The sequence below is a fragment of the Amborella trichopoda genome, chromosome 11 (assembly GCF_054954075.1).
Source record: "Amborella trichopoda isolate Santa Cruz 75 chromosome 11, AtrichopodaSantaCruz75HAP2 v2.0, whole genome shotgun sequence".
NCBI lineage: Eukaryota > Viridiplantae > Streptophyta > Magnoliopsida > Amborellales > Amborellaceae > Amborella > Amborella trichopoda.
Genome location: NC_142346.1, coordinates 3,929,396 through 3,942,259, shown reverse-complemented (window position 1 = coordinate 3,942,259; position 12,864 = coordinate 3,929,396). Strand labels below are relative to the sequence as shown.

At 37.0% G+C, this 12,864-nt stretch overlaps 1 protein-coding gene across 4 annotated transcripts; it reads right to left on the bottom strand.

Moving 5' to 3' along the window:
• Nucleotides 1–7,034: 7,034 nt before the first annotated feature.
• LOC18421319 (uncharacterized) lies at nucleotides 7,035–12,047 on the bottom strand. 4 transcript variants are annotated; one of them, XM_088850779.1, is made up of 5 exons: nucleotides 11,739–12,047; nucleotides 11,179–11,423; nucleotides 8,886–8,997; nucleotides 8,061–8,210; nucleotides 7,035–7,734 (listed from the first exon to the last, which is right to left on the bottom strand). In XM_088850779.1, exons 2-5 carry the CDS (start codon nucleotides 11,285–11,287, stop codon nucleotides 7,476–7,478), a joined length of 630 nt encoding a protein of 209 aa, XP_088706905.1. In that variant the 5' UTR covers nucleotides 11,288–11,423; nucleotides 11,739–12,047; the 3' UTR covers nucleotides 7,035–7,475. The 4 variants fall into 4 exon arrangements, with proteins under 4 accessions (XP_088706905.1, XP_088706903.1, XP_088706906.1 ...); XM_088850777.1 differs by having other exon boundaries at nucleotides 8,886–8,992; XM_088850780.1 differs by having other exon boundaries at nucleotides 11,179–11,417.
• Between the last annotated feature and the right edge of the window lie 817 nt (nucleotides 12,048–12,864).

Below are 12,864 nucleotides of genomic sequence, written 5' to 3'. Positions count from 1 at the left end.
CAACGTTGTTGTATTTTGATTATTATATTTTGTCCAGAAACAAAAAATAGCCTGCAAGTTTAGGATTGCACTCATTGAGAAGGATCATGCAACTTTTGGACAATCATCCAACTCTCATGAAGCCACGGAATCTTTATAATTAAGAAATAGCTTTTTCTTGTAGAATAGTTGTATTTTAAAATAGGAAAACCTTTATATAAGGTAGCAACTTTAAAATGTAGAATTAAGGAGCACCTCAAAATGCTGAAATAAAAGGTTTATCGTTTGGACATCGAGATGTATGAATATGAAAAGAAGGAAAGATTTTGAGTATGGGAAATAGTGTATCTTGCAATATATAATCTAGACCGTGCATTTTCAAGATTTTCATGTATTTATAGATCTACTTGATTTGAACCATTTTTAGTAATTAGATATAAAAATACATTCTCAAGCCATCCTAAGAATTTTTTGTATCAAAATTACATTTATGATAAAATTTAAAGGTGCACTTTAATTGGATTGTTTAAGGTTGCAACCTTATGCAAACCACAACCTTCAAAATAACATAGTGTTTTGTCTATTTCTCCTAAGCTTTATTTTGTAGAGAAATATATGTGTGAGTTTTTAGTCGCACATCGAAGATGAGAGTGTGGACTGAGTGGTATTTAAGTGATTGAAGATGAGAGTATGGACCGAGTGGTATTTAAGTGTGGGCATTCTCATGCTTTATATTCTTAGAACAAAGTTGAGAGTAACGGTGCAAATGCAGTGCACACGAAGCATGTGATACACATGTGCTCATGTGAGAGGGTGGAAGGGCGCTTTATAGTATACTTTGCGCTTTCTAATGGTCACTAGCCATTGAGGATTTAACGGCTTGTAAAAGATGACAAACGTCAAATTTAAGAGTGGTGTATGTAACAATCGAATTTAAGGGTAGTGTATGTAACAAGTGGTTGACTGTTGGTGAGATCACAACCATCGAGTTTAAGGGTGGTGTATGTGATTGTTGGTGGAAAATGTAACTCATCCCTCTCCATCTTTACACATTTTTCTCTCTTTCTCTCTGTAAGATACAAAACTCTCGTGAAGTACACAATAGGCTTCAAGTTCCGAATGCATAGAACCTAGAAGTGCATAAGAGAACCTTATGTTTTTTTGTATCCCGGTTCGTAGAACTTAGAAGTGCGCAAAAGAACCTTTTGTTTTTTTGAAATCTCTCTCTCTCTCTCTCTCTCTCTCTTTACAGGAAGCTTTAAATGGTTGATTAACTAATTAGAGTCCAGTAACAATTTTTTCTACATTTGAGAAGACAAATTTTGTTAACATTGTTAGGAATGTAGGAATATTCTAGAGGGTCCATTCAGGCTAAATACAATGAGTTGATCGCAACAATTAGTCCTTAAGACCAAGCTCTAGTCACCAAGCTCTATGAATGAATCAGAACAGAGACACAGAGTAGATGAATGAATCATGAAGTTAGAAAAATTAGATGATCATGATCTAAATATTCGAATATACAACCAGAATTTGTAAAACCATTTAAGAGCAAATCAAGCCATGGCTTAAAAACCATTCAATGTCAAATCAAGCCAATGCTTGTAATAACTAAGTTGCAATAGAGTAGGAGATGATTCTCTCCTTCGATTCACGAGAGCCTTGGCCAAGGAATTTAGAGTAGACACTTTGAGTTTGATTATATGGTGATTAATTGACATTAGAAGCCAACATCATAAAAAAAAGAGAAAAATAAAAATTGATATTAGAAGTCCCACTGGATCAGTTACATCATCCATTCAAACTCGGATATAGATATTGATGCTTGAGGACCACCTTCACCCGGGGAGACCCTCTAGGGATCGAAGCCAACTGGTTTAGGATCTTCTGTGAAGAATATTCCTCAAGTCCAACCTCGATCGTATGATGTTGGATAGCAAGAACCCAATCAATTGCATGTCGTGCTCGAGGCCCCACAAAATATTTGGTTTCTTTAAGTTGGAACTTTCATCCAAATTAATGTCACTAAATCCACTGCTAAGATACAAAACTAAAAGACTTGGGGAATGAATTTTGATATGGTAGAGGCTGTCACAATCTTCTACTTTGAGGTACTCTAATCGCAGGCTACGGGAAATTATGATCTTGAATGCATCATCATCAAGTGACACATTTTGCGGAGAGAGGAACTTAAAGGATTAGAACCCGATGAAATGAGTAGGGGGTTCAAGGATGCAAGAATGCAAGTCGAGCGACACCAGAGAGTTGCATGAAAACAAGCAAGGGGAAATTTGTATTGATGAAGCTGATTTACGTTGATGCTAAATTCTTGAAGGCCCCCTCTACTTACGAGGAAACATATCCAACGATCAATATCACTATGACTAATATGTTTGGATATATGAAAAGCTTGAATGGCTCCATGATGGAGCAAAAGAGCTTGGTCGACTGTCACAGGCCAACTGAATTTTTTAGAGACAGGACCTTTGTTTGAGTCCATTTTCAAGATTGCGACAGATGATCAAACATCTCTAAATATCTTGGATAAAATTGAGGTTCTACCTAATTCTCTTATGGGCAAGTGAGTGAGTATTTGATAAAGGATGTCATTAGAGAGATAACCAAGTCTATCAACTCTTGGCAGTCTAGTCCTGGCCATTGAAGAAGCCACAACCCCACAAGCCAAAAGATGATACTTTCAATAAACTTTTATTTTGAAGAAGTACTCTCTCTAAGTACTTAGGATCTCTCTATAAAAGAAACATCCCTCTGTAAAAAAAACTAAAAGGTGACCTCTCTTTCAAAGGATGAGCCCTTCCTTGTTAGACCTTTGAGATTGAAGAGGGATGAACTAATTCAATTGACTATGGTCTTGCCTTTTATAAGATGTTTAAATGGTCTTATCTATCAATATTAGAATCTTAGTTCAAATTGGAAAGTAGAATCTTTATATTTCCCTCATCTACTTCAATTTAGATAAGGAAAGACCATAAAAACGTTGTTTAAGAATATAAGAGAGAGAGAGAGATGGACATAAGTGCAAGGGCAGAGAGTGAGAGAAGGAGATGATGTAGGGGACATGTCAGGGAAGAGAGAAGAGAGCGAAGGTGGTGGGGATGCTTCTGAATCAGGTGGAGATGTTGTGGTTTCTATCAGGTTTGATCTATCAAGTGGGCTATTGTCAGATGAGAAGTTTCCAGTGGTGGGTTCATTCTCTCCCCCATCTAATGATATCTTCGGTCTCTCTAATTGGGCTAGAAGGAGTTGGGGTTTGTCTTATGCTCCAAAGGTTAAAATCATGGGGTTAAAATCATGGGGGACAACAAGATCATCTTCTTTCTTCTTTCTAAGGAAAAAGCAGTTTAGGTGTTGAAGAATCATTTTGTTCGTATTAGAGGGGCAAGCTTTTGTCTCTTGATCTATAGAAACCTGCATCCCATCATTCTTATTTACGAAAATAAAGTCTTTGGATCAGGTTGTCAGGTATTCCCTTCCATACCTGGTCTATGACAACTTTTCGTAAGTTGGCTAATAAGTGTGGGGAGTTTTGTGATATTGATAAAGTTGCTTTTGATGGAGTTGACTTGCGATTTGTTCGTATTCGTATCTGGAAATTGTGTGGGATTTCCATTCCTAAGTCCTTGAGATTACAAGTGGGACAAGAGGCTTTTTTAATTACGGTCTTATAAGAATCGAAGGATTTGTGCAGTGGCCCTCCTGACTTAAAGAGGGTTGTACCTCAGGTGGTAGAGGAGGTAGGATGGCAAAAAGTTGTTCGACGTCGTAGAGCTGTATCGGTCTGGGCTAATCCAGACTCTGCTTCTTTGCCATCGAATGAGCTCCAGATTTTTAGGATAGGGAAGAGGGAATTTCAAGTTTTAAAAATATGCAAAAGGTGGATTTCTGATGGCCGTTTTTTTTATTATTCGGTTGGGTTCTCGTCGTACGTTTCTGAAAAAGTTGAGGGATCACAAGCTGTTATGAATTGTGTGTGACCACCAAAGCTGGTAGTTTTGCATGCATAATGTGACGCCGAAATGGCGGAAGGCATATCTATGCGCCACAGATTTGCGGCCCAATCTTTGAGGGTTGAGATGACGGTGGGGGAAAGCAACGTGGTGGTTCGTACCATCGTTCCGTAGGCATGCACAAAGGTTGGAGTCTTCTTCTCCAAGCTTTTGGAGATTACTCTTAAGGCGGCAGATAAAATCTTTTGAGGCTTAAAGTCCTTGCCGTTGTTCTGTTACTTGCAGGTTATCACCTCTGATCGACGGTTGTCCTTCAGTTCGTGCACGCTCTGCTAAGTATCATATATCCCCTATGGCATCTTCGAGTAGCAAGAAAGAAGCGCTCATCCCATAGGCTGGCCTTTGATCTGTTTATTATCAATCTGCTGACCATGGTGGTCGTGGATGAGGCGGTCGATCCTATTGCAGTGATGGAAGAGGGAGCCCTGGAGTTTCCACCTAATGTCGTGTTAGAAGATGGAGGAGGGGCTGAGGGGCCTGAGCTTGCAATGGTGGAAGCTGAAGCGAATGCGCTCCTTAATGTGCTTCATGCTGAAGACCGACCTCCTTCATCTGACAACAACGGCTTCTGGGGATTTTGTCCCAACGTCTGATATGATATCTTCTCCTTTGCTGTCTCTTGAGGGCACTGTTCATGATTAGTGTGGGGTTAGGTTCTATTGTTCATGATAGAGGGATGGATTTTGATGTGCCCATTGGGGTTGTGTTCAAGGACATTGTTGAGAAACTTAGAGCGAAGAATGCAGGGAAGAAAGACTTATGTGATGGGAAGGTGAACATATGATGCAGGGAGGATGTATGTGTTGGTGAGATGTCCCCTTCTAAGGAGGTGGTTAGAAAAAATAAGAAGGGAGGAGCCCAATGAAGGGCACTAGATTGTCTGTTCGGCTGTTTGCTCGAGGTCATCGTCCTGGTGCTGCTCCAAGAATTGTCATTCGTGATGAACATATGGGAGAGGATTTTCATTGCAGGTCATCGCTTTGGCCAATAAGACTAACAAATTTGTTGGGATCTAATTAATATTTGTATTATCTTTTGGGAATGTAACATCATGTTCTTGAAGTGTTACTTTTTTACTATGGGAAATCCTTTTTGTTTCCATTAATTTTTTGTAAAGAGTCCTATTAAGTGCGGAAGGCACTTTTACGATAGTGTCCCTTTATAAACAAGAATTTATATGTGAATTTCTAGAAAATGGGGTGTTGTTTGCATAGAGCCTAGGCTCTAAACAGTCAAATTAGAGCCTACTTTCAAATAGTGTCGAGAAATGTGGTTTCAATAATGAAAATCTTTGTGATAGCCTTAAAATATATTTTTATCTTTATTTATAAAGTTTAATACTGCAAAAAATGATGTAGATCGACAAATCTATGAAAAGTTGAAAATCTTGAAAATTGACAGTAAAAAAATACGTTACAAAATACACTATTTCTAGAACTTGAAATCCATTTATTTCTCATGTCCACGCATCTTGAAGTCAAGATGATCAATTTGATAATATTTGGGCATCAAAACAACCTCTTCTAATGAAATTTTTCAGGTAGGCTCTAATTTTATTATTTAGAGCCTCAGCTCTATATAAACTCTTTCCATGTGGGGAAAGTATGGAATGAGATCATTTAGTTTTAGTACAAGGTGGTCATATTAATCTTGACCATTTAATGTAAAATTGGGTGGTTGCAATTATTCCATTGACTATGCTCAAACTTCAAAAAACATTTCTTGAACTTTGTGACACATTGAGCTATCAAACTTCACATTGGATGGTTGTAAGTAATTGTGACCACTTTGTATTAAATGTAAATTGTGTCATTGTATACAATCCCTATAAATAATCGTTTAAATATACATAAAAGTTCTTTTTTCATGAGTGTAAGTCTTTTCGGAATGCGTAGCTCGCCGCATTTGTTTTTTTACCTATTTCATTTTGCTTTAATGTGTGATGTAATGTTAAATTAATTTGTGGATACTACTTTTAACATGAGCGCGATACCATCCCTGTGGTGTAATGCTGTAGAGGTGTGAACAATTTCTGCCAAGATGAAATTTCTTTAAGAAAATTAGTTGAATATCATCTAAGTTGTCCCAATTGTATTTTTAGGAAAAGAGCTCAGGCTTAATTGATTAGCGCTTGATGATTTACAACACTTGTTTTAGCTTTAAATTTTAGAGAAAAACTTACCCAAGAAAATTTTCTTTTTAGAGAAACCATAGGGCTGCTGCTGTTTAAGCTGCAGTGGAGTTCTCATAAAAAGTTGTTGTTCTAGAGTCGAGACTTGTGAAAGGGTTTCAAGCCCTAAAGATAATGTTTATTGAAACATATTATTTGGGCCCCTTCGTGTACAAATGTTAATAGGTCCATCGGATCAGTATCATTCTTCGAGCTTTAAAAGGGTGGAAATAAATTTTTAGTCCATGGTACGATTTCTTGGGGGCCTGTATTAAATATGGAAAAATTCATATAAGGATTAGCTTTAAACAATCAAATTAAAGAGCAACTCAAAAATTCATTAGAAGACATTTTGATGCCCAAAGGACGATCATCTTGACCTTGATGTATGTATACAAAAAAAAAATCATCTTGACCTCATGATGTATGTAAACGAGAAAAAATATATTTCTAATATTGAATATAATGCATCTCGTAATTTATTATCTAGATCGTGAATTTTCAAGATTTTCAAGTGATCGACATAATTTTTGAAGCTTTAAATTTTATAATTAGATAAAAAAATAAACTTTCAAGCTATCACAAAGATTTTCAATACTGAAACATCTTTCGATACCATTTGGATACTTGATTGTTTAGGGTCTCCGCCTTATACAAACCACACCCAGTAAGTATTTAGATGAGTATCCATATTATTGTAACTTATGCATGAATCTGTGAGAGGACTAATTTGCATGGTGCATTAAAGTTACGAGAATAATCAATTGTGTAACAGTCTTACACTAAACCATGAGAAGGATATTGCAAGGCGCAACTAAATTACTAGAAATATTAGTAATAATTCGACGGGAAGAAAGTGAACGGCAACGCCTCATGGAAAAATGCATTAGACCTACAATGCATCATGATAATTTGCTGATGGATTTACTACATCAAGTTCTTTGTAGACCTAAGGAAAGCACAAGAGATCCGGGGAGCCACAACAATAACGCTAGGGAAACAGGACCATCAGATTGAAAGCCTCTAACATTATTACAAATGTGGCCCCCAGAGAACCCAAAAGCAAAAATACTATTTAAGTAGATTGGGTTTTGCTCAAACATCCCTACTAACATCTCCTTCAATTCAGTCATAAGGCTAAGGATATGTGGTTTTTTACCCTTTTCCACTGTTGACTCTGGTCATATGCAAATGGGAGATGGGTTTATAACCTCAAACCTTGAATAACCTGAAAATGCTATGAAGTCTTCCACAAGCAATCAAAGTTTTACTTAAGAATGGCAAAAAACTAGCCAAGCTCAAGGCTTTGATAGAGATTCTAGATGGGGGGCCATGATATCAATCAGCCCCTTCGGATTGTCAACATGGACCCAGTGACCTGCATCTTTGAGAATATGATAGGAGACATTCCCCTTGCCTTGCTCCTCTCCTTTGCTAACAAGGTTCTCCATTTGGTGGAGCACATTAGGAGTCCACCTATCGCTCTTCTCTGCACGCACCACTTTAATCTCCAAACCCTGAGGTGGGTTTTCCAATAGAGGCCAATAACTCTCTTTCCTGCATTTCCAACCGAAGCAAAAGACCCAATGAATCCCCAAATTTCATGGTACAAGTGCGAAACATATGTTTTTCACGATCAATTTCTAATGCATCCAAGTGAAGGTTAAGGGTGAAGTACAAGAAGCAAAGAAGAGCAGAAAAGAAGCCCATCACTTATCCAGAAATTGCCCATTTCATATCATTAGTGGATATACTTGGGCATTTGTTTTTTACCACTGGCAAATCAAAAACTCAAAACTGAAACGACAATCATTCGGTCCTCTCCTTAAATGTTCATAAAAAGATTAACTATTAATACAGTACGCTAAAAACGTAATAATTACCAGTAAGAGTTGAACATTTCCACAGCACCATTGAGATCGAAGGACCAGACCATTTGTTCGCCTGATGAGCCTGCTTTCTTCAGATTAGTCCCTATCCACTCAGAAATTGCCTTGGAGAAACCAAGCTTAACCATGTGATCAACGAGCCACCTAATTTGGCCAGACAATGCTCACACTAACATGACTGAATTGAAGATGTCTAATGTAATAAAAAATCTAAGCCCCCCAGAATCTCAGGAAAACGTAGCAAAAACTGGTCCTACCAGACAATGCAAAAATTGGGTAAAGCTGCAATAAGAATAGCCCTATATTCAGATCAAACTTTGGGCCACTTCAGGTAAACTTTTTCCAATTTGTTTAGTCTTGTCCCACTTTTGTACTGAACTAGTCTAAAATTTGTTGAATTTTGGCAGCCAAAATAAGACCTCTAGTCAGTTTGGAAAATTATCCACCCATTGGGAGGTTAGGCGTTTTCATTCTTTTAGGGCTTAGAACCCTTGGAGATTGGGGACTTGGCGAAGACCATGCTTCAGCCAAATCTCAATGACTGTTGCAAACCATAGTCCCTTGGGTTCATCTCCATCCAGGGAGATGACGGACACTGAAAAGCGGAATGAGAGCCACCAATCAGTCCTCTCCTGTTATTGTAGATCCTATTTTCTCTATCATCGTCCATTATTTCATAAGACACTGATGACTCCAATAAACAATGTTTTTAAATAAGCCAATGGGATATTAATGCACTTATCCAAAATTTTAACCACACCAGGATCATCAAAAACTTGTCAAATTTACATTGAATATAATTGTTTCTCTTAAAATTACCTTCTCGATGGTATTGGAACTGGAATGCTTTGGAGAGTGCGAAGTACATTTTCCACTTCGCCATCACTTGGATTCACCTCTCCAGGAACAGAGTCTAGCACCCACAGCTGTTCTGCATCAAGGATCAAACACCTTTTCTGAGAATTTCCCCATTGAAAGAATTCCACAATGTTTGCAAGAAGACAAGCATAATGGTCAAGTTGCCAAATATCATTTCTTTTCATACCATTCAGCAGAAAATTGGAATTTGATTTTGAAGTTCGGCAAACAAAAGTAATAAACAATTAGACAAAATTCGGAATTATGGTCCAATGGTAGACCGAGTTTCGGACTTGAAAGGCCAGAATTTTGTCCATTAAAATGGGTGTTAGTTAACGTTAAATTCAATCAGGTCATGTTCCAAAACCAGCTGCTTTCTACTGTATTTTTTGTTCATTTGCTATTTTACTTGTTGCCCAATATCAGGCATTTTTTGGCCAGACTTAGGCCAATATTACCAAAAAAGGGACCAAAATCTCTGTAGTTCAGTGGAAAAAATGAGAAAGGCTGATTTCAACAGCCAAATTTGAAGGACAAGGATCCCAATATGTCGGCCCACAGATTCATGAAGAAATTATGAACTATGAATTGTTATATTTCACACTACAATTGCTCTTTAGATTTTCGATTTAAAGCATGCATGCATTTCCTACAGGCATGTCATTGTAGAATTGTGATATCGTTGTTGAGTTCAGGCTTTCAAGTTGTCATACATGTGCTTCTTTGTCAATGACGACTGAAAAAAATGTTTATCAAGGTGCAATGGCTCTTATGACAGTAGTTTCTCTACGTAAAGGATGCAATTTTATGGACTAGGTAATGGCATTTAATAACCACTAGCATTATGCAGCTGATGATATGTGTAATGTATACTTTTGAGTCTAATGATGCTCATAGCCTCCTCAATCGGTCATTTACCAATCTGGTGAGGCTGTAGCTTTATAAAGTCCTGCTTCGCTCATTCGATTCTTAATTATCAAATGGTTAGGGGTTAGAGAAGGCATTGGACCCCTTCCAAATAGAGGATGTCTTCTATTCAAATATTTATCTTGAATATCTTACAATATTTCAATAAACCAACCTTTGCTCCTTTATTGTTCAAAAGATTGCAATCGAATCTTCCAATACTCTCAACATTGATTGCACAAAAGATTTAAACTCTTTCCACTTACGGAAAATACATGTGTTTTTGGGGAATAACACAAAGAATGCCAATTACTAATTTTTTAGAAGTTGACACTTCCAATTGCATGCACCTTCACAGGAAAAAAGGCTGTAAGAGAAAAAGAAAATGCACTAAGTAAAACTCTAATAAGCCAATTGATTAATATAAACCTTACATGAGGATAGTGACTGTGCATGGAAAAAGGGGATTAATCATAAAGAACTTCGGCCCTGTAGCTAATTGACGTAGTCTCATATTGTTCTTTAAGTGGCAAAAGGTTGCAAATTGTATCAATTTGATGAAACCTTCTTAGTTTTTGTACTCAAGGCTACAACTTAAGACAAAAAAATAGCAATAATAACGAAAAGAAATGCCTCACCATGATGCTAATTTTTTATACTTATATAAGGATATAAAATTGATTTACAAGAATAGGCTTTTTTGTCTCATTTATTAACAAATCTTCATATGCGTTTTGTTTTACTGCTTTTGATTGGACATGATAAAAGGATGACCAGAAACTACCAGTGGCAGTCTCATGTTCAGCCTGTAAGTATTCGAAGAGAAAGACACAGCCTGTGGGGTCAAAGCCCAAAATGGAAGCTGAATGATGCGCAATCAGTCAACTTTTATCAAGAAAAAGAAACAATGATATACTATAACAGTGGGTTTCACCAAAGAACAATAAAGTGGACTTGGCATCTGAGCAAACAATTCAACAAAGAGTGATTCAGATTCTTTGGATCTGCAATCCTAAAGGCACAATGAAAGCTATTCTTTCGTTCATTTTTATTGTCTTTGAATCTCAATTTTTAGAAAATGGTTGTAAAAATGATCAAAATACACCAGAATAGCAGAGCCAGTGCATGGCTATTCACAAAAACCCCCAAATTTCATTAGTAAGCTTCATTAACACAAACAAGTCTAACATGAAATTACTACTCACCTTTGCAAATTTTTTTTGCAGCAACCTCAAAATCTAAATTCAACACAATCAGACTAGTCCAATATAGGAATTAACAATTCAAATCAAAGAAAACAATTGGGCTGGATGATAAAAATTCAAAATATAATAAAAGAAAGATTTACCTGTTCGGGTAAAGTGGCTGATTCTCCATAGTCTCCTTGAGCGCAGCTCTCTGCAAATTGAAGGGCTATTTTTCCACCCATAGAGTGACCGATTACAACATCCGGCCATGACCAACTTTTTGATTTCAACAAATTTGCAACATCTAAAGCAGCACTCTTCATGGTATGTGGAGGATCAAATCCTCCGATTTCAGCTGATTTCCCATGGTTCCTCAAGTCCACCAGGACCATCCTCCAATCTGAACCTAATTTATAAGGTTGAAATTCCTCGTGTGAAAATAGAGAATATTATATATCAAATGAATTACAGAGGATGTGTGGAACAAAAGCAAAGATCAGAAAACTGAATTCGTTAAGCAGTGAGAAACTAGAGAGACAGAGAGACAGAGAAGGGGGGGGGGGGAAAGCGGATCCAAACAAGTCAGAGATCCTCATAAGTGCAAATCCCAATTTTAAAGAAACAAAAAGTGACAAACCAGAGAGAGAGAGAAAGAGGCTCAATTACCAAATGCTCATAAAAGGGGAATGAAGCCAAAGAAAAGAAGATATGGGTTCCTTACCAGATTGAAAGGAAGAGAGAAGATGGCGAGAGAAGGACCTCCAATTCCTACAGGAACCCAGAAACCCATGGAAAATGAATGCAGTGTATTTGCAGGGATTTTCTGAAACTTGGATTTCTTCATATGAGAGCGTATTAAGACCCCTCTGATTTCTATTGCTGAAAAATCTCCACAAATGAGGGAATAGAAAGGAAGGTTGCGAAGTTGCAGAGTTCCTAAAGAATTTCCTCATGGCCGCCATGACTACAATCACAAAAAAGAGTCGGCCAATAGATGAATGAAAAAGACTATGTAGAGGAGGCTCTAAACAATCAAATTAGAGCCACCTAAAGGATTTCAAATACCCAAATTGATAAAGCTCGATGTAGATGAAGATTCAAAATTTATAATTAAAAATAAAAATATATTTTAAGGCTATCATAAAAATTTCCAATATTAAAACCACATTTCTCGACAGAAGGTCCCCTTTTCCTTAAGTGTTTAGAGCAATGGTTTAAAAAACGGATCGGTGACCCGGATTGAGCTTCTAAAAAATCGATCCGGATCGGTCAATAGACGATTCGGATCGAGAATCGAGTGAATCAATCAGAATAAAGCTTAAAAAAAATCCGAAAAAATTATTAAAATTCATTATAAATATTGTTTTTTAGGAATTCAATAAGAAATGAGGGTACTCCATTAAAAATTTTCATGTTTTTGAATGAATATGCGAATATTGATATGTTCTTTCCCTGCATGAACCGCCATTCAGCATTTAATTTACATCACACAAAAGGATAAACATATAATTATCATGGAATAAGTATATCAACATACATGGACTACAATAAAGCATAAAATTAGTAACATATGATCTAAAAATAAAATGATAGACGACGTTATTGTTCTTCTTGGTCACGCTAGTGCCATTGATTGAATTCGTTTAACAATTCATTGATTCGATCTAAAAACGAATCATCGATATTAGCAGGCGTCTGACTATTCCCAAATCCCTGAGTGTTAGTATTTTGTTGTGTTCCCAATCTAAAATCCCTGAAGATTGTCCATCCTTCATGCTCACCTGCACTGTCGTGCTCATCCCTACACTGTTGCTGTTGGAACTCGATATGTGAATAATATGGCTGGG